Source organism: Marasmius oreades, chromosome 1 (assembly GCF_018924745.1).
Source record: "Marasmius oreades isolate 03SP1 chromosome 1, whole genome shotgun sequence".
Lineage (NCBI taxonomy): Eukaryota > Fungi > Basidiomycota > Agaricomycetes > Agaricales > Marasmiaceae > Marasmius > Marasmius oreades.
This window is the reverse complement of record NC_057323.1, coordinates 1002532-1024792: the sequence shown is the minus strand read 5'-3', so window position 1 is coordinate 1024792 and position 22261 is coordinate 1002532. Positions and strand designations below refer to the sequence as shown.

At 47.7% G+C, this 22261-nt stretch overlaps 9 protein-coding genes across 9 annotated transcripts; 4 read left to right on the top strand and 5 right to left on the bottom strand.

The window, feature by feature from the left end:
• Window positions 1-35: 35 nt before the first annotated feature.
• On the bottom strand, window positions 36-1672 carry E1B28_000274 (uncharacterized protein; the record flags this gene model as incomplete). The annotated part of the gene is made up of 8 exons (XM_043146083.1): window positions 36-229; window positions 310-371; window positions 488-635; window positions 691-884; window positions 951-1100; window positions 1194-1302; window positions 1380-1446; window positions 1505-1672. 8 exons carry the CDS (start codon window positions 1670-1672, stop codon window positions 36-38), a joined length of 1092 nt encoding a protein of 363 aa, XP_043014783.1.
• A 180-nt stretch (window positions 1673-1852) lies between these two features.
• E1B28_000273 (uncharacterized protein) lies at window positions 1853-4084 on the bottom strand. Its single transcript, XM_043146082.1, has 10 exons — window positions 3936-4084; window positions 3689-3875; window positions 3554-3634; window positions 3437-3498; window positions 3099-3383; window positions 2971-3042; window positions 2712-2911; window positions 2454-2652; window positions 2123-2397; window positions 1853-2068 (listed from the first exon to the last, which is right to left on the bottom strand). Exons 2-9 carry the CDS (start codon window positions 3738-3740, stop codon window positions 2167-2169), a joined length of 1182 nt encoding a protein of 393 aa, XP_043014782.1. The 5' UTR covers window positions 3741-3875; window positions 3936-4084; the 3' UTR covers window positions 1853-2068; window positions 2123-2166.
• A 109-nt stretch (window positions 4085-4193) lies between these two features.
• E1B28_000272 (uncharacterized protein) lies at window positions 4194-5935 on the top strand (the record flags this gene model as incomplete). Its single annotated transcript, XM_043146081.1, has 8 exons — window positions 4194-4240; window positions 4300-4571; window positions 4633-4655; window positions 4718-5059; window positions 5121-5187; window positions 5259-5310; window positions 5375-5466; window positions 5523-5935. Exons 2-8 carry the CDS (start codon window positions 4388-4390, stop codon window positions 5933-5935), a joined length of 1173 nt encoding a protein of 390 aa, XP_043014781.1. The 5' UTR covers window positions 4194-4240; window positions 4300-4387.
• Window positions 5936-6087: 152 nt separating this feature from the next.
• Window positions 6088-7644, bottom strand: E1B28_000271 (uncharacterized protein). The gene is made up of 8 exons (XM_043146080.1): window positions 7471-7644; window positions 7349-7419; window positions 7175-7299; window positions 6984-7113; window positions 6858-6914; window positions 6719-6800; window positions 6359-6650; window positions 6088-6287 (listed from the first exon to the last, which is right to left on the bottom strand). The coding sequence occupies exons 1-8, from the start codon at window positions 7635-7637 to the stop codon at window positions 6267-6269; spliced, it is 945 nt and encodes a 314-aa protein (XP_043014780.1). The 5' UTR covers window positions 7638-7644; the 3' UTR covers window positions 6088-6266.
• Window positions 7645-9207: 1563 nt separating this feature from the next.
• E1B28_000270 (uncharacterized protein) lies at window positions 9208-10060 on the top strand (the record flags this gene model as incomplete). The annotated part of the gene is made up of 3 exons (XM_043146079.1): window positions 9208-9370; window positions 9424-9937; window positions 10000-10060. The coding sequence occupies 3 exons, from the start codon at window positions 9208-9210 to the stop codon at window positions 10058-10060; spliced, it is 738 nt and encodes a 245-aa protein (XP_043014779.1).
• Window positions 10061-10756: 696 nt separating this feature from the next.
• E1B28_000269 (uncharacterized protein) lies at window positions 10757-12738 on the bottom strand (the record flags this gene model as incomplete). Its single annotated transcript, XM_043146078.1, has 6 exons — window positions 10757-11018; window positions 11078-11194; window positions 11250-11451; window positions 11499-12007; window positions 12089-12145; window positions 12207-12738. The coding sequence occupies 3 exons, from the start codon at window positions 12736-12738 to the stop codon at window positions 11589-11591; spliced, it is 1008 nt and encodes a 335-aa protein (XP_043014778.1). The 3' UTR covers window positions 10757-11018; window positions 11078-11194; window positions 11250-11451; window positions 11499-11588.
• Window positions 12739-14566: 1828 nt separating this feature from the next.
• E1B28_000268 (uncharacterized protein) lies at window positions 14567-15514 on the top strand (the record flags this gene model as incomplete). Its single annotated transcript, XM_043146077.1, has 1 exon — window positions 14567-15514. One exon carries the CDS (start codon window positions 14567-14569, stop codon window positions 15512-15514), a length of 948 nt encoding a protein of 315 aa, XP_043014777.1.
• A 1311-nt stretch (window positions 15515-16825) lies between these two features.
• Window positions 16826-20973, top strand: E1B28_000267 (uncharacterized protein). Its single transcript, XM_043146076.1, has 3 exons — window positions 16826-17264; window positions 17322-18721; window positions 18781-20973. The coding sequence occupies exons 1-2, from the start codon at window positions 16842-16844 to the stop codon at window positions 18270-18272; spliced, it is 1374 nt and encodes a 457-aa protein (XP_043014776.1). The 5' UTR covers window positions 16826-16841; the 3' UTR covers window positions 18273-18721; window positions 18781-20973.
• Window positions 20974-21237: 264 nt separating this feature from the next.
• E1B28_000266 (uncharacterized protein) lies at window positions 21238-22224 on the bottom strand. Its single transcript, XM_043146075.1, has 5 exons — window positions 22126-22224; window positions 21986-22070; window positions 21879-21937; window positions 21570-21824; window positions 21238-21518 (listed from the first exon to the last, which is right to left on the bottom strand). The coding sequence occupies exons 1-5, from the start codon at window positions 22150-22152 to the stop codon at window positions 21330-21332; spliced, it is 615 nt and encodes a 204-aa protein (XP_043014775.1). The 5' UTR covers window positions 22153-22224; the 3' UTR covers window positions 21238-21329.
• Window positions 22225-22261: the final 37 nt, after the last annotated feature.

Sequence of the window (22261 nt, the reverse complement as noted above, 5' to 3'; positions counted from 1 at the left end):
CTTGTCATCATTCGTATCAAATCACCTATTCACGTTCACAGCCTAGGCTTGTCGCCTGAAGTCACCTTGATAACTACCTTCCCAAACTGGTCTCCTTCATTCAATATCCTAAACCCTTCCTCAGCATTTCCCAACCCGTCTAACACGGTAGATATAACAGGAACAATCTTATGTTCAGCCAGAAATTCGGTAGCGTTCCGCAAGTCGACCACGGAGCCCATCGTCGAACCTGCCATGGACCACGGGAGGGTGGGATCGAATAGCTAGTGAGTCGATTGTATCGGAAGCAGCAAAGCCCTGGTTACCAACCTAGAAGTTTCTGGTTTCTCAGGACTTGACGCATCGTAAACTTGATTTCCGGATTGGCATGCCTAGAAGCAGGGGCGGAATTAAGTAAGTAAGTTAGTAGGAAAGGGAGAACCAGAAAATCGAGGGACAGAAACGAAGCGAAGGGAATGAAGGGGGAAAAGAAGATCTCGAAACCCACATTCCATAACAAACAACTCTACCGCCTGGCCTAAGGGCGCTTCCGAGATTCCCTATTATATCTCCTCCTCCAGCATCAATCACAACGTCAAGCTGTCCGCTCTCGCTGGTCTTTTTGAGCAAGGCCTGGAGATTCTTACCCCAGTTTGCTATGAGAGCATGATAAAATCAGTTACACTATCAGGACATACAAGGAAGACGTACAATCCTTATAGCTCACACCACCCTTAGCACCCAATTTCTTCGCTTTCTCGATCTTCTCAGGACTGCCACTAGTCACATACACATTGGCACCCTTCGCTATACAGAGCTGTAGAGCCGTAAGAGCTACACCTCCCCCAATTCCAGTGATGAGGACATTTTGATTCGCGGATACTAATCCATTGATCATCGTAGCCCTACATAGAGAAAACCATTTCGTAAATTCAACTAGAACAGAACAAGAGAAAAAAGAAAAAAAGAACCTCCAAGCCGTAACTCCTGCCAAGGGCCACGCAGCGACATGCACATCATCTAGATGTGGCGGCGAGAGAAGAACATATTCGCGTGAAACAACCACATATTCAGTAAACGTCCCTATTTCCGGCGGAACTGTACCACCAAGCACTGCATGTCTGGTTATGCATACAGTATATGTACCCCCATCCAACTGGAGTGTCAGTGATGTAACTCGACCTGACAAAAACAGCGGTTTTTGGTTTGCTCACGTAGGTGACTCGGGAGCTTCTGGATCGGAACGCCACCCATGTTGAGGGGAAAGAAAAACTCTCTGATTGATCAGTGGATCTTCTGGATTGTGAGCAGCAATCACGGTTCCTACTCCAGGAGAAAAAGGAACGGGTCAGGAACTTCGTGAATAAGTGCTTTTTCGAGAAATTGCGTTACTAACGTACCTGCACCATCTGCACCGAAAATGCTACCGATCGCAATCGCGGGATATAGACCTTTACGGATCCATACCTAGAACTCGACCTTCAGAAGCCAAAACAAAGAAAAACAGTAGAAAGAAAGAGTGTACATCTCGATGGTTGAAAGCCACAGCTCCAACCTTGACTAGAACTTCTCCTTCCTCGAGTTGCCTGAGAGGACGCGTTTCTAGGACAGCGTCATATATAAGCTTTGGAGGGGAGCCTGTGCTCTTCCGCACAACTACAGCTTTTGTTACCTGAGGAGGTACAACAGACATGTTAACGTGAGAGAATAGAGGTTCAGTTAGTCGTCATTCATTCATGGTCATGGGCTGAGTTGAAGTCAACGTCGGCCAAAAAGTAACCGGAAGTCACTGGGTCTTCTGACCGCTTCACCCCGGTCGGAGTTGATGTCCGAAGCATTTATCTCAAACAATCCGTAAATCCGATACGGAAGTGGAGTAAATGAAATGATAGAACTGGGATTGTTGTTGTTAGCAAAATATTAGCAGATAACCCAAAGCAATCTAAGTAGATATGGCCATCCGATGCGCGCAACACAAGTTCTGGACCAGGCGGCAAACTACACAGTAAAGGTCAAAACTTGACGTTCGGTAACAGCGAATGTTCCTAAGCTCCGCAGACGACTCTAGAGGGCCCAGAGGCCCAGAAACCTACTAAGAAGTTTTCATGAGAAATGCAAATGGGTTAAATTCAAAACCAGTTACGGTGTGGAGTGCTTCAGTAAAGGACTGCCTGCCTATTTTCGTGTCTATTTTCGTGGCTTTTTCGACTTTTTTGAGGCGGTGGTCTCCGGCTCGGCTTCAAATCTTCTTCTCTTGTTACCACTATTGGTATTCGACGGTTGTTCGGCAGCGAGGACTTGGAGCTGTTGCTGTACCTTTTCCAGCGCAGTGCAGAGTACCTTTTTCTCTCCCAATCTAACCAAAACGGCGTGCCGCTTATTTGTCGACAGTTCTTCTGTAAGCAAGCTTTCGTCGTCCTGAGTAAGCTGTTTTCAGTTGAAACGTCAAAAATTAAATGTGATCAAATGCAAACTTTCACGCTGGTGGGGTATTGCGACAGCCGATTCTCGAGGACCCGACGAACTATTTCGAGGCACTGAGTGTCGGCTCTAGCTTTGGGCAGCTTGCGTTTTTGCTTCGCTTTCTTCCATTCGTCTCCAGGAAGGACTAGAAGTCGAACCAACAATAACATTGGCTCGGAAATGTCACCAGTGGATTCGACAGTGAGAATACTATGGAAGGAGACATCAAGCTTTCCAAAGTCAGACTAAAAGAAACAGCATACACATACTCGTCACCTCCCTCTTCCAGATACCAATCTATCCTTGCTTCGGCATCTTCAGCCGGGACAGCAGCTGCCACAATCAAATCCGCTCGGATTTCAGCGACATCTCCAGGATTACCGAGATCGCCCTGTGGGAGGGGCAAAAGATCGATGTGTCCGTAACGACGGATGAGTTCGGCATTAGGCAGATCGCCGTATGTGTTCCACTGCACTCGGAAACGATGAGAAAGTGTTCTCTTGAAAGGACTAAAATTCCATGACATACTATCTGTTCACCGGCCTTGATTGATTTTGTCGACACCATTCGAAGCTCTGTTTCTTCGTGAAACAATTTAGCCTAGATCACTATCATCAGCCTGTCCTGAACTCTTTTGATGCACAGCAAGGGCTTACATTTTCCGAGCCATATCTGGCATTCAAGAGATCAGCCATTGGGACCATCGAAACATCTACTGTGTCTTCTTCCTCTTCCTCTGGCGTCGCTTCACGTTCTGCGGGTCCATCAACGTCCATGGCACTGCCAGCACTAGTGTTTGCTGTTTCATTGACGGCATCATCCTCCGAGTCCCATCGCTCGACGTCAAAGCTTCGTGAAAGTATTCGGCTCCCCATGATATGATACTGTTCTAGGGTATAATGAACTGATAGCGACTCTGGAGCGAACATATCTGGCCGTGACTATGAATAGCGTTGAGCGACAACAAGTTGCAAAAAGCGTATGAACACCATACTTTGAGCGCAGGTAAAACTTTTTCGATATAGTTGCGCTCTGCATCCTCCTTACCTAGCCTTTCTGCGGTATTTGCAAGACTGAGTTGCAATAAGACCAACGAACCGCGTAAACGGACCTATTATTGACGTTCCTTTAAGTTCATCTAATTCTTCCGCATTCCAGAACATCGGAGTATCGAATCTTGTAGGAAGGGTGTCTGGAATACTGGGTAACATAAACAAGAAAGACGGAAAGATCTCAAGCAATTCACCTAGGTATTCTGCCCAACGAGATGAACTTCCCTGCGCGGTTTCCCACATCATGCATAAGATCAACCCGGCCCATCCCTCATCGAGTTGATGTTTCTTCCAGTTTTCCTTCCCAAAAAGATTAGGAAGAGAAGATGTACGTGTAGAGAGTGTTAGAGAGCGCGGTATTGTGAATAAGACGTGCTCTTCCTAATCTCAAATTGCTCTTTCAGATACATATGAACAAATCAAGGAAATATATTTGCTTACTGACTGGTATATTCTGTAGTGCGACAGCACCGCGTCCTCCTTCACTCCGTTCGAAATCCTTGAAACCCATTACAGAAGGGTCGTATGAGCCCCCATTGCGTTGAAACCACAATAAAAAATGGGATAGCTCCGAGCTCGACATCTTGATCGCACGTCGAAGAGGTTCTAAAAAAATGTGCCATCAATAATGGTCCACGTGGACCGGACCGGGGCAGCCGCAGCCCTTCGCCCCGTGGCGACCAAATCCTCCTGGTTTGCCTTCTTGTTCTTCCACTTTGCTATTCTCAACGCCTCATTATAGCAAGGTATGTAGGCTGTATAACTCCTATGAATTGGATTCCTGAAAGTCAGCTTGGACTCTCAGATCATCTCCTCATACAAGGGCACACGACTCAAATAACTTGTTCCCACCGAATGCTTTGAACGGCGGAGATTATAATAACTCAATACCCATGGATATTCGGTCACTACTCCAAGCCAACTGCGACAGGCTCCTGAATGAATACCAAGCTAATTTGAATGCTACTTTGGAATTACAAGCCATCCTAATCGACGACGTTTTACCATCGGTTGCAACCGAACTTGAACTCGATGAAGCACAACAAAAATGGGTTAAAGAGTGGTTAGAGGATACCCGTACGCCTTTTCAATTGTATTTCCTCCCCTCCGATAAAGATCTAACACAAATCTATACCAGACATGGTTTTCTACGTTATGAGAGTAAGAAACCAACACATTCCTGGGCCCCGAGAAATGGACTAACAAGGACTTTCTCTCACAAGAAACAAAGGTTCACAAGATCGTTCGCACTCGATGTTATTCGGAAGAATATAGAATGGCGTATAGAGAATTTGTGGCCTCTGGAATCGGATCTTTATCCCCAGAATGTTCACTGTCTCCCCGCTAACGTTAGAGATCCTCTTGGTCGCCCAATCTTAATTGTCCGAGCCACACCTTTCAAGGAGTCCTCGGAGTCGGATCGGGATTCATCTTTATTCCTCCATGCTGTGGAACACTTGAGGCTCTGTCTCAAAGCATTAAATGACGCGAGTGATGAAACTTTGATGCCTTTTTTACAATACGTGGTACTCCTTGATGTCAAGGAATTCTCAATGCAAAATATGGCGCGTGTCCAGTAGCCCAATGTGTCAAATATACCAGCCGGTCTAACCTTTTTACTTGTAGAGCGTAGAATTCGTTATGAGGTTCATTAACGAGCTCACACCGAAATTTCCCGGAATGGTGGCAGCGGGTGCGTTGTATTCTACCTCTTCAAGCTTAGTCGCTCAGTATCTGATCGCTTGTTTCGACACGACAATTTAGTTTTCATTCTCAACTCGTCGTGGACTCAGGTCGGACTTTGGAGCATAGCCAAGTATGCGCCAAAACACGTCCATCCACCGTTCCTCCAAATTTTCTTACCACCTTTACCTCCCTAGACGCTTTCTACCGGCTAGTGCTGTGTCCAGGGTTTTCTTTCCCTCGGCTAACGAACTTGTCAGCTATTTCACGCCGTCATCATTACCCAAAGGTGGGACGACTGGTCAATGTCAACGGATGACTATCGAGCTAACGAACGCTTGGCAGACTATGGTGGGGATTTGGCGCCTCTCAAATTCCTGAATAATTATCTACACCCCAGAAAGGTGAAAACAGTCTGCAACAACGGTAATTGCGAGGAGCCGTCTAGTGTCGTTCCCCGAACTTCCCCAGCTAGTCTCTCTCCTATGTCTAGCAGTAATCCGTACTTTGGTTATCCTCTTTCCATCTCGGACAGCGGCTCTTCCTCACTGCGCCACGGACGTAAACGTAAACGGGACCTCGCACGCACTCTACTGACTCTTTTGTGGCATCGCTGGCGAGGAGTCGTCTCACCCTGCCTATGGACGATGGCAATTGCTTTGGCTATACGGTTATTATGGGTTCGACGCTCACTGCACTCATCGTCGGAAGGTGTACGTCTACTCAAGGCATGGTGGTCCTCAGTTTCCCTGCTATAGTACTTATCAGGTGCCTGTACTATTTCGGTCGTATACTATACATCTATGCAGACAGCTGCAATGATCCTTAATAGGGTAGGCTTGCAATCGCTCGCTCTTCAATGCATCCTGTTAAAGGACTGCCCATCACGAGCCTTTCCCAAGACAGGCGAAGCACGAAGATATCCTTCGAGGGTAACCGTAAGCGCGACACAACAGTTATGCTGATCTGAATAATCAGATGCCCGTTCAACGGATAGTATGCCCAGCAAACAGCCCTGTCGGTAATTGTCCGATTTCCCTCATGGAACTAATGCAAACGAGACAGACAGAACCGGGGGGGATGTCGCCGTTACAGGAAATATTCAGGAAGCTGTGCGAGAAGCAGAAATGAAGTGAATTAGCCGACGCGTCGCTAAACGGTCGAGAGTAAACTAAACGTACTTTTCCTCCGATATTCTGCTGCGCTTGTTGATTCGGCCCATCCCGTTCATTCTCCGGCGCTGCTTCGAATACATTGAAATACATGGTTCCACCTGGTCCGACTTCTAGAATACTTGCGGAATTTCCGCACCGATAACAATAATTAGGTGCCGACCAAACCGTGGAGAGATGTCTGTCGAATAAAGACGCGTAACCTTCCATGCAGAGTTGATGTGCGCGGAGGATGTGAGACATCTTATTGATCTCGAGGAATTTATGTACAACTCCAGATCCGAAGGTGTACCCTGCACCCCTGCAATCGCGATTTTGCAATGAGTTGTCAAAAAACGGAATGGGAGTTGATTGATAAATTTTAATTACCTGGGTGATATGGCAAAGTCTTCCTTTTCAGGATCAGGGTCTGACCAAACTAAGTCGGCCATGGGGCCTTCGTGAGGAATCTCTAGAGAGTTAATACGTGTTTCAGGAGAGAAGTATTTTAGGAATGTAAGGAACTCACCTCGAAACCGGTCTACAACTTTAATTTGGTCTATCGAATGTATTGACGGAGAGAGACCTGTGTAGATCAACGTATACCAAGTAATATCAGGTAAAATAGCCAAGACAATGAAGTTAAAGCACATACCGCCATGTACGCAAAAGATTCTGTCGTCAACGACCACAGAGAGGGTAAGGAAATCAAACATGTCGGTAAAGTATGTCCAAACGTGAGAAGATCCATATTTTCGAACACATTCAGTGTAAAACCCATATGTCTGCAAAGGGAAAAACATTTAGGACATTTTGCCTGGAGATCCAATAGTGCAGCCAACCGACTTGAGTCACAGCTCTCGATTCATGGTTTCCTCTGATAAGTTGCACACGGTCGGGGTATCTTAGCTTGAGGCACGTTAATAAGGATATGGTTTCTACACTGAACAATCCGCGGTCGACATAATCCCCTACAGATGATCGTAAGAACCACCGCATGACCAAGGTCAAGAACCTCACCGAGAAATAGATAATTGGTATGAGGAGCATGACCGCCAATCTTGAATATCTCTATCAAATCGTAAAATTGCCTGAAACAAATTAGTATCCAACCTTTCCCGAACGACGACGTTATGACTCACCCGTGGATATCCCCTACAACTGTTACAGGTGCGCTGACATGAACTACGTTGCTTTCGCGCATAAGAACCTCCTTCGTTTTTTCGCATATTTCGCGCAAAAGGGCTTCATGAAGTAGCTGTTTCCTTAGTAATTGCTGAATGCAAGCGTCGAGGTCGAAAGGTGCCATTGTGAACGGTGCAAAGCATCGATTGCTCGATGCTTTGCGTACTGTTTGGTCGTGCTTGGGCGTTTAACGAGCGGTAAAAACTGCCATCATTCATTCAGGTTGTCACCTCAACGCCTTGTTACACCCGTTTACTCTGAAGCTCTCTTTTTGCCGCAGATCCCAGATATATTTGGCTGCCCTCATTGGCCCAAGCTTGCCGTTCAATGGTTTCTGACTACGTTCTTTTTAGTCCGCCTGTCTTTTTTCCAGAGATCTACTCATCGTATAGGATCACGACAATATTAGACTGTTCCAACGGCCTCTCCAAAAGCCATGCGACAACCGCTACTTATCGCGATTTTCTCGCACGATCATTTTTCGCCGGCACCTTCTTATAACTCCAATCTTCTCAATCTGACCAGGCTAGACAACTTTTTGTTGGTGTTTTACCTTAGTCAAAGCCGTGTTTCTCGAGATGAGATGCGGTCGAAATTCAGGTCTTGGTGGGAAAACGGCTGCACCCGCATTCGGAGCCCCGATTGAGGTATGTCAACCGGGTCATCATGACATCTTATTCCGACTGTCGAAGTCTAATGTAATTTTTATTTTATGCTCAATGTGTCAGGTCTTCATACTATTACTCGTCTTGACCCCCAAAACATCTGTCGACTTTTTGCACGCTTCTGCAATGGATGCCGACGTTATCTTTCAAAACGATATTCATGCATCAACGCTCGGAATGCGACGGCTTCGATGCGAGATGCACCAAAATCCCAGCTCTAGCTAGATTTGGACCCATAACCGGGGCTTATCTCGATGCTGGACGGATTTTGAAGTTGCGGAGAAAGGCAAAAGCCTTTGATTATCGTCTATCATCATTCAATCATGCCCTCCGTGACTCGTTATTCGCCTGCCTGGAACGAGATTGGTATGCATATATTTCTCTCAAATCGGAATGCAAATCCACCGTCATATGTCTTAATTAAGCGAAGGGAGCTGCCCAAGTGTCAGAGTCCAACTGGCATAGGACGCAGGCCTGTCTCCGGTGAATCACTTGAGTAAGGGCATGTGAGATCTCGAGTCCTAGTCGGTTCTACCTCTGACGTTGTTCGTTTAGTGAACATGCGACCTTTTCCATTCGGTGTTGTGACGTGTTTCAAGTGTACAGCCACGGTCTGACGGTCTGACCAACTTCGCCGAAAACGATGTTTGACAAAGGTTTCCAGATGGTAAGTTTCCGGCCGGCATTTCCGAAGGCTGCCAAGCTGAATTTTTTTTCGAAGCATTCAGAAACAAAAAGCTCGCTACCGGTACGTCCTCGTTCATTAAGAATGTCCTGATAAGTTCGATTGATGGCACCAAACGCCCGCAGCAAACGGCTTACTTTCATTCGTTCCAACCAATTATTTGGTAACCTTCGAACCAACTCCGAGTTTCGGTTGACACCCCAGTCACCCCTTCGTGATTCCGGAGTATTAAAGAGCGACTTGTTCCAAACTGTCCACCAACGCCTCCTCCCATCCTTCACCGGTTCGCCCCTCCCTCCACGCCTCCGCCACAACGTCTAATCCTCCTTCAAACCGTTTCAATCATGAGCCACGCTCGTAATTACTCCTACGACGACCCTGCTACATATCCTTCCGTCGATCCATCCTCACAGGCGGGCTATTCATACTCGAACCCCTACCCTCGATACGAACAACAAGGCCCTGCTCAGCAATACTATCTTCCGCCTCCGGCGTCCAATCCACAAGGTAATTCATCACTTCCTATCATTGTTTCTCTAATCACCGACGCCACTTTACAGGTCAACCTATCGATCCTCGCTATCGCTCCTCGACGCCCATGGCCCCCCAACGATACCCTCGCACTGCGGCTGACCCACGATACTCGCCCCCTTCTGAATTGATGTCACCGGCTTCGACGTCAACCAATAGCGGATACTACAACTCCTCCCAGTATCCAGCCCCGCCATCTGGCGATCGCTTCATTCCTACACCGTCGGATTTAGCTCACTCAGCTCACTCCTATTACCCAAATCAACAAACAAGTCAGTCTCCAGGCATGTATTCGACACCTGGGCACCATCCGTCATCCCGACATACCCGCAATCCCTCTTCATCCAGTCCTGTGCTGACTGGGCGTCCTAATAACCCTTCTCGGAGTTCGTCCATGGCGCCAGCGACAACCGAGAGATACCCTTGTGATATGTGCGGGAAGACATTCTCCCGATCTCATGATAGGAAAAGGCATCACGAAACCCAACACACACCCTGTCCTGTACTTCATCGCTGTCGGTATTGCCGAAAAGAGTTCAGCAGGTATGTCATATTAGTACGATGTTGTAAGTCTTTGAAGGTTGACTGTCATCATCGGTTTACAGAGCCGATTCGCTAAAGAGACACCTCGACAATGGTTGTGATGAGATGCCTTCAGCGAAGTGAAGATTTTCGGCCGCTCCAAGTATCCACTGCCTTCCTTGGATTGATTCCTCCCCTCGCGTCGGACATGGACTCCCTACATCTAGTGTACAATCTCATCATCCACACCAAAACCCAACCTCTTGGCTCGGCTCTAGAAACTTTTTTTAGTGCCGTGCATTTTGTTTTTTGTATAATTGCGCGTCTTCCTCGCTTCCCCGTATTGTATAGTCATCCCTGAATCATTCCTCTTACTTAGTTCCTCCATACGAGTACTATATTGTATGTAGATTGTCTTCCTTGTTTACTTTACAAATACAGCAATCCCTAATTCCGATTAATCAACGACCAATATTTACAGCCTCGGCGTAATAAGGTTACAGCGGAAAATAGACATGAGGGTGTCGTTGGTGATAGACACGAATAATATACATATGTATCTATGAATATCCAAGACCACCGCACGCACCGGGGTCCATATGTGCCTGCCAGTTGATGAGTTTCAAGTTTGAGACTCCAGCGCCCTTCAGTTTTGACTGTTTGATCTTTTGAAAAGATTCGGGGTAGGATCTTTAATACACCTCAATCAACTCGTCCCAACAGTCGTGAGTTGAGAAGCTCTAGAGACCGAGTTTCGACAACCAACTTGGTTTCGGATCTATTCAAATCTAGAAACTCCCGAGATGATTGACCTTTCTATTCACTATACACCACATTATTGCGGCACACAAGTTACAATAATGTATATAGGTAAAACAGAATTTCCAACTCGGGACCGATTTCGTAGGGCCTACCCTGAATCTGCAAAAGAAAAGAAAAAACCAGTTTGTCGGTTGACAAACTAATCGCCTGCGTCTGTCACCCCGGGAAATTGTGGCTTAGAACCACTCAACGTTCCATGTCATCGCAAACCGTGCCTCTGTTTAAGCACTGTATACGAGTGTAAAAAATTCAAGGGACGTAGACTCTGATGTTCGGGAGCCTGGGGTCGAGATCCTCTACTTAGTTGGTTGTTAAACAAACTTTGTCGTTGTGACTTACATCGCAATCAGGAACCTCCCGCTGAACACGGGTGACCCAACAGCACTGTGATCTTAGAGCAACGATGAACTTCTTTCGTGCTAAATGAATGGATCAATAATCAAAGTGTCGGGTATACTGTCAACGACGAAGTGAGCTACAGCCTATCTTCAAATCGTGGCACGATACGAACGGGTTTCGATTGAATAGAACGACAAAGAGGATCCATGTCCGAGGTTGGAGGCCGGGCAGTAAGGAGACATGAGAAGGCAAATACACAGCTGCTGGATGAAAGTGACAGACGAAATCTGACAACGTCGAAGTATTGACTCCACCCGTATTGAAAACAACACGGTGTCGTGATGTCGAGGCGAATTTCACGTCCGTCAGAAAATCTATGGCATTATGAGAAAAAGTGATTCCCGAAGGACTGAATACCAACATTACCGGAAGACATATAGGGATTAGAATCTCCGGAATTAATTGAAAGAAAGAATCCTGGGATAAATCTGGCCTCCTAAACTCCCGAACCTCAGTCTTCATCAGACACTTCGTCGCCTAAACTCTGTTCAACACGGCCTTTCTCAGTTGCCAAACCTTCAATCTCGACATGCCCCTCTCCTTCACTCTCACCACCCCCATCTTTCTCTTCTTTCGCTTTGCGCTTCTTGTTGACCTTTTCAATGATCTTGTCAGCACGATTGAACATTCCGCCTGTAGGTGCAGCACAAGCAGCACATTTCGGCGTCCTCGCGAAGCGTTTTATGGCGCATGCAGAGCAAAAGTAATGTCCGCAACGTGTCACGATAGGATCGGTGTAGTGTTTACGGCAGATGAGGCATGCAAAAGGGACGTCTTCGTCGGAATCGTCGGAATCGTCGGAGTCATCACCACCTCCAGTCTGGTTCTTAGAGTTCTCCGCTAGTTTGTCGAGCTGCCAGCCAGCAAGGTCTTATCGTAATAATTTGGAGTGTCAGTCAGAGTATGCTCATTAAGCGAAGAGAGGGAAAAAGCTAAAGGTTTTCCACTTACATGTTCCTCGATCATGCAAGAATTTACAGGTATCACCGAACCCACAGTAACCCGTTTCTGAAAAACGAAGCGGTAAGTCAGTCAATTAAGGTGATTGGAATCCGACCTTACGACGCACCTTTGTAGTCCTTACACACATCCGGTTGATAGTCGACGATGGTGACGGTCCGAATTGTGCTGTTGTTGCTCCGTTGGGGCCCAACCCTCATGGATTTGGGGACTTCTGTATTCTTCTTGATATGAGACTTGTACGCATTCGTTCCTCGGTATGTCCCATCATCTGGAACCTCTTCATCATCCCCCGTTCCCTTTTCTTTTATCCGCTTTTTCGCCATCAATTCTTCTAGTTCGTCGCCAGCTAGAATCTCCATTGCAGCATTGATATGGGAACCAGCAGAGGTCCACTTCACGTCAGGTCCATCCTTTTCAGGTGCATCTGGATCAGCATCATATTCCTCGCGTTCAGATGCCTTTCGTTTCGTCCCTGCACTCAACAAGTTCGTCTGGCCTTTCTTCGACGGCATTACGACTTCAGATTTCGAGGATGAAGGAACGGCGGCGGTGGATGAGGGTGAATTTGACCGCTTTCGACCGGCGGTTGGTCGTGATTTCTTCTTGAAAAATGGAACTTTCACTTCCGAGCTGGCCATCGCGGTGAAGACGGTTTTGGTACAAGGAGCTCTTTTGAGACGGTGGCGACAATAATGAGCCTGAATCAGCACGCTTGAACCTTAGTAAGCTGGTTTCCTTTTCCGCACACGTTCACCGGGACCCACCCCCATCTAATAGCACACACAACGTCTTGACCTAGACGCCAATAGTCTGCTGGGCTTCTCTGGACAAACTTTCTATGAGGGTACTGGCTTATCTCTGGGATTTATTGACGCTCAAGACGGAACAATGACCCGAAAAAAACATACTCAACGGGGCCCTCGCGGGGCCCAATTGAATAACGAAAACTTCCCATAAAGCGGCCTTACGACGACTCATGCGGCTCAGAAACTCTTATCCTTATCGTTGGTCGGTGATTGGGAGTACCATTAATAGGATCTATCATATGCTAGTCTACCCTGTGCGTCAAGTCTGCAGGCATTTAAGGGTTCCGCCAGGCTGGTGGGGAATGAGAAAGGTACGTATCGCGTCCTCCTGACTCGTTACAATCTGGCTAACAATTTATATGTAATATTCTAGACCATCTGCCTTGATCAGGGCTAAATTCGACGATTTGGACTGGTTACTTCCCTTGTTCTCTTATGTACGTTTACTTTCAATGACCGGGTTTGATGACTCTCTTCCGATTCAACTACCCATTAGCCTCGAGTATACGCGTTTGACAAGAGCGGAAGGGTGAGGCCGAGGCCGAGGGCTAAGGGTTTGATTGGGGATCTGACATGTATGATGTTCGGAATTCTCACCCTGAGAGAAAGTAAGTAAGTGTTTGCATTGACAATTGCATTCGTTGATCGCGGATAGGGTGTTCCAATATCACGAGGTCTTTGGCTCTTTTACGCATATTTTTGGATCCTCGGGAGGCATGCTGAATTCAGAGTCAGGAGTATGGCCCAACTAAGATTGCCTGGCGGAATCATTCGTCAATTATCGATACTTTTGCATGAGGTCAAAATGGCGACAGTTTGCAGAACATTTGCGAGATCCTCGTATGGATTTATACTTATAGTCCGGGGTCGAGCCTTGAATCTTCTTTCCTGTGGTCCACACCTACACCAAGAACAAGCATCCTTGCCCCTCCGTCTACCTTGCTATCTCTTCCCCGAAACTTCCCACCGGAAGAATATCGATAGATCTTCTTGCTAGTTGCTTCTCCAGTGCACTCAGACGACGGCAATTCGCAGGCATACTATCTTCTCGAAGCTTCGGTGCCCACTCAACGTTATTCAATATGATAACCACGGGTTTCGAACCAATGTCGTTGCAGCAATCGGCTCCCGCATTCTCAACCTCAAGGTATCCTACGGTCCGAAGTCTGTCGGACAACGCCAAGGGACGTGAGAATGCGGGAGAGTGCGGGAGGGTAGTGGGGCATATGTGCTATCATCTTCCAGTCCTTGCATGGCTTGGAAGGGCGTATTCCTCTGTGTCGCCCTCTTAAGGCTAGCAAGGTTCCTGGACGAAGTTCAGATAGGCTAAATTGTTCTCTTATGTCTTGGTCTTGAACAATGTGATGAGTGTTCTCTATAGCACTTTGTAATTGCTATTCATCTTTGCGGACCGAGGTAACCAAGGGGAACTGATGAGTGGGAAGTCGGAATTCATCGCCTCTTCGGCTTCGGGAAGATGTATGGAAAAGCGGGCCGGAATGGGCCACAAAATTTGTCAGAGCCCGATTACTGATTTTGAATTTTGGCTTAAACCACCACCATCGTAGTTCACTAGACCTTCCCTTCCTTCACAAGGACTTTTCCTGTTGAGATCCTCTCGAACTCGCGACTCAGAATCTAGGTCTCTGTCAAAAGCGACATGCCATCTCATCTACAAGGATTGAATGTAGTTCATCCACCCCAGGCAGAAGTCAATTCCAATTCTCAAGACTTGCTGGCTGGCTCTCATTTCCCCGACCTCACCGCGCAACTTGCGCTTTGGACTAATCTTCCGTTCGAAAGCGAGGAGAGCCCGGTTCTCCCTCATGAAGATACTTTCCGGAAATCACCTTCTGCAGAGGACGATGAGGAGGAAAAAAGAGGTGTTGCTTCACACGACTCGCATGTGAATGTGGTGACAGGGACGAATATAGGGACAGACGAGCAGTCCCAACAGCACCCATCTCAGAGCTCTGCTGTGCCCCAGCAGCAGCCCTCTTTCGATTTCAATGCTCTCATCAACGGCTTCGGGTTCAATGCCTTTCACCAACAGCAGCAGGAACCCCTCCAGACCCCATCACTTGCTCAGTTGCTGGCACTTCATTCTCTTACACAGAACGCTTCGGTGTACCAGCAACAATCAGAGCAACCTATACCGCCCCAGCAGCCACGTTCCATCTCCTCAACCGAGAAAACCGGAGGTCGGAGTGTAAGTGGCAGTACCGATATGTCTCCCCCACCTGCGAAACGCGCGCGCGCACGGAAACCCTCCCTATCTAACGAGTCTTCCACTGACGCCGGCGATGGCTCTGTTACTCCCATTGCTCCAGCAGAAGACAAACGTCGCAGGAACACTGCTGCTAGTGCACGATTCAGGCTCAAGAAGAAGGAGCGAGAGTTTGCTCTTGAGACGAAGGCGAAGGAGTTGGAAATTCGAGTTAACGAGTTGGAGAGAGAGTGCGAAGGATTAAGAAGAGAGAATGGGTGGTTGAAGGGTTTGGTCGTCGGTGTCACTGGTGCAGCTCAGACCAACGTGCAACAACATACTCCTCAGAGTTCTCCCACTCTTGCTGGTATCAGGAGACCACGCGAGGACGATTCAGTTTAAATTACTGCAATTATCCGAAGCCAATGTATGTATTTTTTCTGGTGATTATCACTTGGTAGTAGAGGGCAGACTTTTTTATTGTTGTCTTTTATCTTGCCTTTATTATGCTACGAGATGGCGATCCAGTCGACTAAGACACCTTACTTCTATGTAGCAACTAGCTATTTTATTCGAAAATAGATTCGTAACGGTAAAAATCAAAAAATCTCCAGGCCAGCTCACATGGGTCGATGGCGCAATTTCAGCCATGAATCGCCTAACACTGATTTCTATACCAAGGGGTGTCGTTTTCACCGGGATACACCGGTACCGCAGACACAGCGTGAACTAGACTGTTTTTAGCTGGAATAGAATGCCCAATTTATTCTTCTCTCGTCCGGATGACAGAGGCCACTATCCTAAACCTTGCGGATTGTATGGCTTCGCTTTCAGGAGTGGGACGGGTCGACAAAATCCTAGATACATGCGTCCGGCCAGAAAGTGGGGTCCTCAGCATTCCATTTCGACGTCATCCATGATCTCCAAACTGTTCCCCAGATGCCGTCTTGACTTTGAAAGCCCCCGATACGTTCGTAGGATTTGACGCATTCGACTCCATGAATATGAGCTTTGCCGTATACTTATCTCCGCAAACTTGCAATATTATTAATCGTGAATCAGCGATAAGAAAACCATAGGCGCGTGGATCCCTGGGACAGTCTGCTAAACTTAGTGCTGTCCAGTAGATGGGTGCGAACTGGTCCGACTCTCACTACAACGAATTTGACACGTCCCGTTTGCAAAGAAATTCAACAGGTTCTCATGGCCAGAGAGACAGACAGCGCTGCGAATGCGAGTACTTGACGTTGAGACGTGAGGAAATCGTACATACCCTCCGTCTATCTGTCGTTTCTGAGTGGCAGATTACACGCTCAGCAACCGCAGCCGGGCAAGCCTGAGTATCACCTGGTAAAACGGGAGCTGTAAGGGGTTGCAGAACGTAGTATGTTCAAATCAGGGAAGACCGTGTAGTATTACTCAAGCTAGCCTGAGGCGAGTTCTTGCGATAGGACAACGCGAGGTACTGACGTCTCGAAGATTCTTTGAAGGAGGAAAGCAAGGATTTTCCGATGGGAAAGCGCCGCGCGATTGAAACTCTTCATTTTTGAATTATGTGCTATAGAATATTGAAGCTGCTCTTGTCTTGATGAAACATAATTCTCCTGATTAAATTACAAACGAGACAGGAAGACTTGAAAATCAGAGGGATGTGGTTGAACCGTGGAGTGAGAGGGGTATTACGTTGAGTAGTAATGATAGCGTTTGCGTTGCTTTGTTGCCCACTATCATGCCAGATGGTCTGGCGAATCCTTTCTTCAACCCATTTTCAGACAATATTTCACAGGAAGGGGTCTTCGACAACACAGAGGCCACGCCGACGTACAGAACGCTCAAGAAACGTTCAAGTTACGACTCAATAATTGCTAGCTCTAGCTCTAGCTCCAACAAAGGCCACAGCGTTTTCACAGGCTCCATTTTACACTCTCGGGCACGCACAGACGTACAAGCTGGGATTCCGAGTTCTAGTCATCACCCTCTTCGCGGTGCTGGTATTTCGAATGGTGCCACTGACTCAGGTGTTACAAGACCACATCTTAGTCGCGTTCTGACGTCCCAGTTGATAGATTTTGAAGAGGAACAAAGAGAAGAATACGATTTGGGCGATATAGACGCGGAAGCGGCGGAAGAGAAGGCAGTCTTAGTACATAAGGTATGTGCGATGTTCCATTAGAAATCTGCCTAATGAACCCAAACGGCCGAGGACTAGGTTGCACATTATGATTCTCTTGCAGGAGTAGCGTTGAAGTATGGAATCAACATCTCAGAGCTGAGGCGTGCAAACCATCTTTGGGCTTCGGATTCGATTCACTTACGGAAGGAGCTCTATATACCTCTCGACAAAGTTTCACGGCCTCAGGTCGCCCACGGTCCTTTCAAAGGGGTCTCTCCCCAAGCTAGTGGGTCCTCCCCATCGACTACAGTATTCAGTGGAGCTGTTCTGGTAGATGACAGCTCGCCAATCGACCACCCGACGGGTTACATTCGGAAGATACCTGCCAAGCAACTCTCCTTCTTCCCTCCCTCCGCAAAACCGCCAAAGACCGCACAAGATGGGGCTTTGTCCCTCGGGATCTCAGACGAGTCGAAACATAATGCACGCATCGCCGGCACGAACACCCCTCCAACCTCTCTTAACGCAATCCTCAATGCGTTACCGATCGCAGCATCCACCCGGGACAGTATCATGGCTCGCCTGTCTTTCGAAAGCGCGACGTCGAGCTATAATGACGGAGAACACGAGTTGGTTGATGTCCGCGTCGCTCGACACGCCCGTAGTATGTCTCATGACGGTATCGTAGATGATTACAACAGCACGACCAAAGCACAGAAGGCACCTCACCCTAGGGTTCTGAAAAAAAACCACGGCCGGCCTGTCGGAAGCTCAGATATCAACCTGAGGAACTTTTCACGACAGGACGTTCCTACTTACCCGATGACATCGCCAAACACAATGTTCTCAAGTTCAGATATCACCTCTTTTCCTGTACCTGTCCGTACAGTCCAGATGGAACCATCTCCCACGATGCACCTTCCTTCCTCGGTACGCTTGTCGAAGACTTTGGGCGGCTCGAATGTTGACATGCGAAGGGAAAAAAGGAGGCCTCTGCTGATAGATGTTGAGTTCGATTCGAACGGCGGCAACTCTCCATCTGATTAGCCCTTGCTTCGAGCAATGCCGTGGTTCACAACGCGACGATGGGAGCCTATCACCTGAAGCCTCTGGCAGATCATTCTCACCTTTCCGGAGCCAATATCGCCTACAACTGCGGCGAACGAGAAAGATGTTTAAGGTTTAAACGGCGATCATGCTTCCTTCCAATCTGTGAACTCCTGTGAAGGCACGAGGAGGGTGATGGGCACCATATCGCAACTCTGAATACTGAACATGGGATAGTGACTGGCTGGACTACGATTTCTGCCTGACAGATTACACCCCGACTTCGCCTCTCTCTCTCTCTCTAGTAACGTCTTGTGCGTTTTGGAAATGTGGAACACGAGGTGATTTTTGTGTGTCGGGGAAGAACAACCACCGTTAATGTTGACTGGACTCGGTGCTCGACGCGTATGGGAGCGCGGGTACGGAGTATTGATATCTCCGGAATCCAGGTATGTAAATTCTACTCATCCTGCCGCCTGGTGCTGTCTTCTAACTGGGCGTTTCAAAGAGGCAGCTTGTCGATGATTAGGCAATGTTATCCTCGAATCAGATAATCTTCTATAGGCGCCGTCAGTGGATGCTCCTATATGATCAGTGATGTTGACTGGAATGAACCAGTTTGGTTCTCTGCCTTTACGAACCAGCGGTGCATCTTCCCATCGTCCCGTTATAACTACCATCATTTGAACCAAACCCAGTCAAAGTCCCTTCATCCATATTTACCTTGAGATGCCGGTTCCGGTGCTGATACGGTAACTCAAATTTTTCCCGGTCAGCACACAATCAGGAATCTAAGGGGCAGACCCACTTTTACATCAATGGCGTTGATCATCTCTCGAACTGTGGGACAGTTCGTCTCAAAAATATCTGAACTTGGTCCGTTCATACAGCACTACCCTCTTGGGAGCATTGTCCTGTTTAGCCACGCTTTGTGTGGGCCCTCAGGATCCGGATCTCCGGTCCAATAGATGTTCGCAACGTTCTGATTATGTTCAATGTGTGTTTTTCTGTGGTTGGGAAATCCCCTACCTTCTGCACCCCCGATTTGTGTTTACGATGCGTAATGATGCAGTCGTGCCCCCGGAAACTACGTCTCTAGCAGCTTAGCTCCGAGACCCCATAACGACTGTTGTACCGGTGACTGAGGACGCACGGGACGTCAAGTGAGCTTAGCTGGCCAGTTCTGTCGAGGCGGAGGGAGTCCTTCATGACCGACCAAGAGCAAGTTTGATCCCAAAGCTTGTTTCGTCCCGCGCCACGGGGAGTCTCAGTTGTGCTTCACACCTGTGGAGCGTGGGTGACGGAGGGCAAGTTCTTTGCTTTCCCATTCGTTCTCTTCAACCTTCCCTTGTGCAGGCGCATTTGCTCCTATTCTTCTATCGTTAAACTACCTACAGCAAACTCGGGAAATTCGCTGCGAAATATCCCTCCTCCATGACTAAATCGTATCTCCTGCATTGAAGGACGCAACAGTTGTAGAGTCGTCTTGTAAAGATTATAGGGTCCCACTACAGCCGCCTTCATTCATGTTTTCCTTTCAAGTAGCCTCCTTGAGTCGCAACTGGGCTGGTACATCCAGTACCTTACAGTGACTGGCGAGTTTCCCCTCCATCCCCTTCCTCCACCATACACAGCGTCATTCTTACGACCTGAGCGTCGTCATTGATCAGGACTCTGGAAATGAGGCCAAAGAACTTTCTTCGAAACCCTTCAGGAATATCTTTCAGACTTGACGAAGCATGCGGTTGACTCCTCTATGAGCCATGGCCTTTCATTTGGGAACAGGGATGATCGGTTGGACCCAGCGTTCGTCCGCTTATTTTGGAATATGAGCTTTCGTCCGTGGTCGCCACACCGGGCGCGCCCGCTCATGATAGAAATATTAGGGTTCTTTAATCAGACCGGTACTGAGAGCCTTTCTGGAATTCGTTGTCGTCGGTTCTTCTTCTTTTGCCACTCGATCCGAGGAAAGACCCACGTTTGAAGAAGAATCATTGCAGCCCAGTGTGTGTCACTTGTTTAACGCTCAATCATGGTTCGTGTTTATCGGTGCTCTAGAGGTTATTAATGGGGGCGTGCTTTTAGCGGTTCATATTCCGAGAGCTGGAACTGAGCAGATTTACGGGAGCCGTTTTCTGAGCGAACCGCGGACCGGGAGGGACGCAGTTAGAACCGGCATAGACATGTGAACACTGGAGGAGAACTTGGCGTTCTTTTTCTTCGCTTCAGGGCGACAGCCCGTCACACGGAGTTGAGTCAGGACCTGTGTGTTGACCTTGTGAATGCCTTACTTACCTCAGAATTAGAATATGAAATTAAACTCTGGAAAATCCCTTCTCCCCAAAACCTGTTCGCCGGGAATTTGGCTCTGAGCACGATCCGAGTCGCCCAATATACACAAATCTTTCTTGACAATTCACACATTCGAGCTTCTGAACCTTATTACTCGATGCCCTTGTTCTCAACATGGGACGCTGATTCGTGGGTGGCCTGGGGGCAGTGGCGGGCTCTTTCTCAACTATCCGACAAAAGAGCGACCATAGTCATCATGATGCGGCCTGCACAGACCGGTGGTGGCGGACTGTCACTGATGGAAGAAGAAGAGAGGAAAGTACCAGCACGGTCAGCTGTGAAATAAAGTTCGGTCTGTACTAGTGCTGTATTTTCACCCTACTTCTCGAAGATGGACACTAAAGTTTGATGGGTCTGTGATGATTGGCAGTGGCAGGCATACTGCTTTGAATAATCTGCTGATTTGGATTATCAGTTCTGATCTGTGCATCCGAATGCGAATGGAAAAACAAAATGAAATTTGCAATTCACGAAAGTCCGTGGACATCCCGGTGAGCAATATGTTGGCCGTAGATTCACACGACCTGTTCGCGCCCAGCGCCACCGAACTGCGGAAGCCTATCAGCGTGTACCAGATGTACACGTAGGATCATATCATGATGAAGGCACATTTGGCGAAAACTGACCGCAAGTGATGGTAGTAATGGCGATTCAAGCTGGTGAACTCGACTTCATAAGATTTACATCCAAATAACGGGAATACTATCAGAACCCTTTGGTGTGGCCTCCCTTCTCATAGAAAGCTTCCATCCGCTGTACTATTTCATCCAGAGCTTTGAGCCAACGGTCCAGCTCTTCATTTACTTTCTCCGGGGAAGCAGATGGACCGCCTTTGGGATCGGCGGCCAGTTTAGCATAGAAATCGGCACGGTAGGGACAAGCCTTCATTGCCATCTATATGCGATCTCAGCCGACGGGCTTGGATAAAGACTGACGAATACGCACGCCGAATATACCCTTTACTACAAAGTTATGGAATTTCTTCAGGGATTGGTCATATCCAGTCGTGAACGCCGTCGATAATTCTTCCGTCTTGTTCTTTTGAGAGTATGAAAGCGCCTTGCAAGTGAACGACAATCCTCTGAGCAACCACATCAGACCTTCCGTAGCAGTTCGTTTCTTCTCGCCTTTCTCGTTCTCTACCAATAGCTCCAAGGTAGCAGATTTGGAGGGATCAGCTTCGTACCGAGTACGAACTTTCTGGTTCCTGGTTGAATATTCTTGAAGGTGACGAGATCTAGAGAAAAAACGTACCGTGATGTTGCCTTTGAGGTCACTCACGACCGGGGCAAAAGCAGCCGATCCCAGAAGATCTATACTTGGATGAGAACTTGAAACTGAGAGAACACTTTCGAACTTGCCAAATAGACCGACTACACCGTCAGATGCCTCAAGGAAGGCTGAGGTGTCAACGCCTGCGTCGGTGATTGGGACATCAGCAAAGGACTGAGATAGATTGTGTCAGAACAAGTGCAAAGTGCCAAGGACAGCCTATACTTACTCGAACAGTTTCAAGATAAGGTGCCATTATAGGTCTTGATCAACTAGAAGAAACTGAAGATTGTAGAGAGGATAGACTGGTGGTCGTCGGGTATTGAGCTGGCCAACCGACCATCAATGATGTAAAAGGTGATCAA

Bases quoted from the DNA above. Each gene is read 5' to 3' on its own strand.
- E1B28_000273 (XM_043146082.1), bottom strand. From the start codon at position 3,740: ATGATGTGGGAAACCGCGCAGGGAAGTTCATCTCGTTGGGCAGAATAC. The intron at 3,384-3,436 runs GTATGGTGTTCA...CGCTATTCATAG, and splicing joins AAGTTTTACCTGCGCTCAAA to TCACGGCCAGATATGTTCGC. The intron at 2,912-2,970 runs GTATGTCATGGA...TTCCGAGTGCAG, and splicing joins TCAAGGCCGGTGAACAGATA to TGGAACACATACGGCGATCT.
- E1B28_000271 (XM_043146080.1), bottom strand. From the start codon at position 7,637: ATGGCACCTTTCGACCTCGACGCTTGCATTCAGCAATTACTAAGGAAA. The intron at 6,915-6,983 runs GTATGTGCTTTA...TGATCTACACAG, and splicing joins AATCTTTTGCGTACATGGCG to GTCTCTCTCCGTCAATACAT. The intron at 6,801-6,857 runs GTGAGTTCCTTA...TTAACTCTCTAG, and splicing joins AGTTGTAGACCGGTTTCGAG to AGATTCCTCACGAAGGCCCC.
- E1B28_000267 (XM_043146076.1), top strand. From the start codon at position 16,842: ATGCCAGATGGTCTGGCGAATCCTTTCTTCAACCCATTTTCAGACAAT. The intron at 17,265-17,321 runs GTATGTGCGATG...GCCGAGGACTAG, and splicing joins AGGCAGTCTTAGTACATAAG to GTTGCACATTATGATTCTCT.
- E1B28_000266 (XM_043146075.1), bottom strand. From the start codon at position 22,152: ATGGCACCTTATCTTGAAACTGTTCGA. The intron at 22,071-22,125 runs GTAAGTATAGGC...AATCTATCTCAG, and splicing joins CTTATCTTGAAACTGTTCGA to TCCTTTGCTGATGTCCCAAT. The intron at 21,938-21,985 runs GCAAGTTCGAAA...ATCCAAGTATAG, and splicing joins CGGTGTAGTCGGTCTATTTG to ATCTTCTGGGATCGGCTGCT.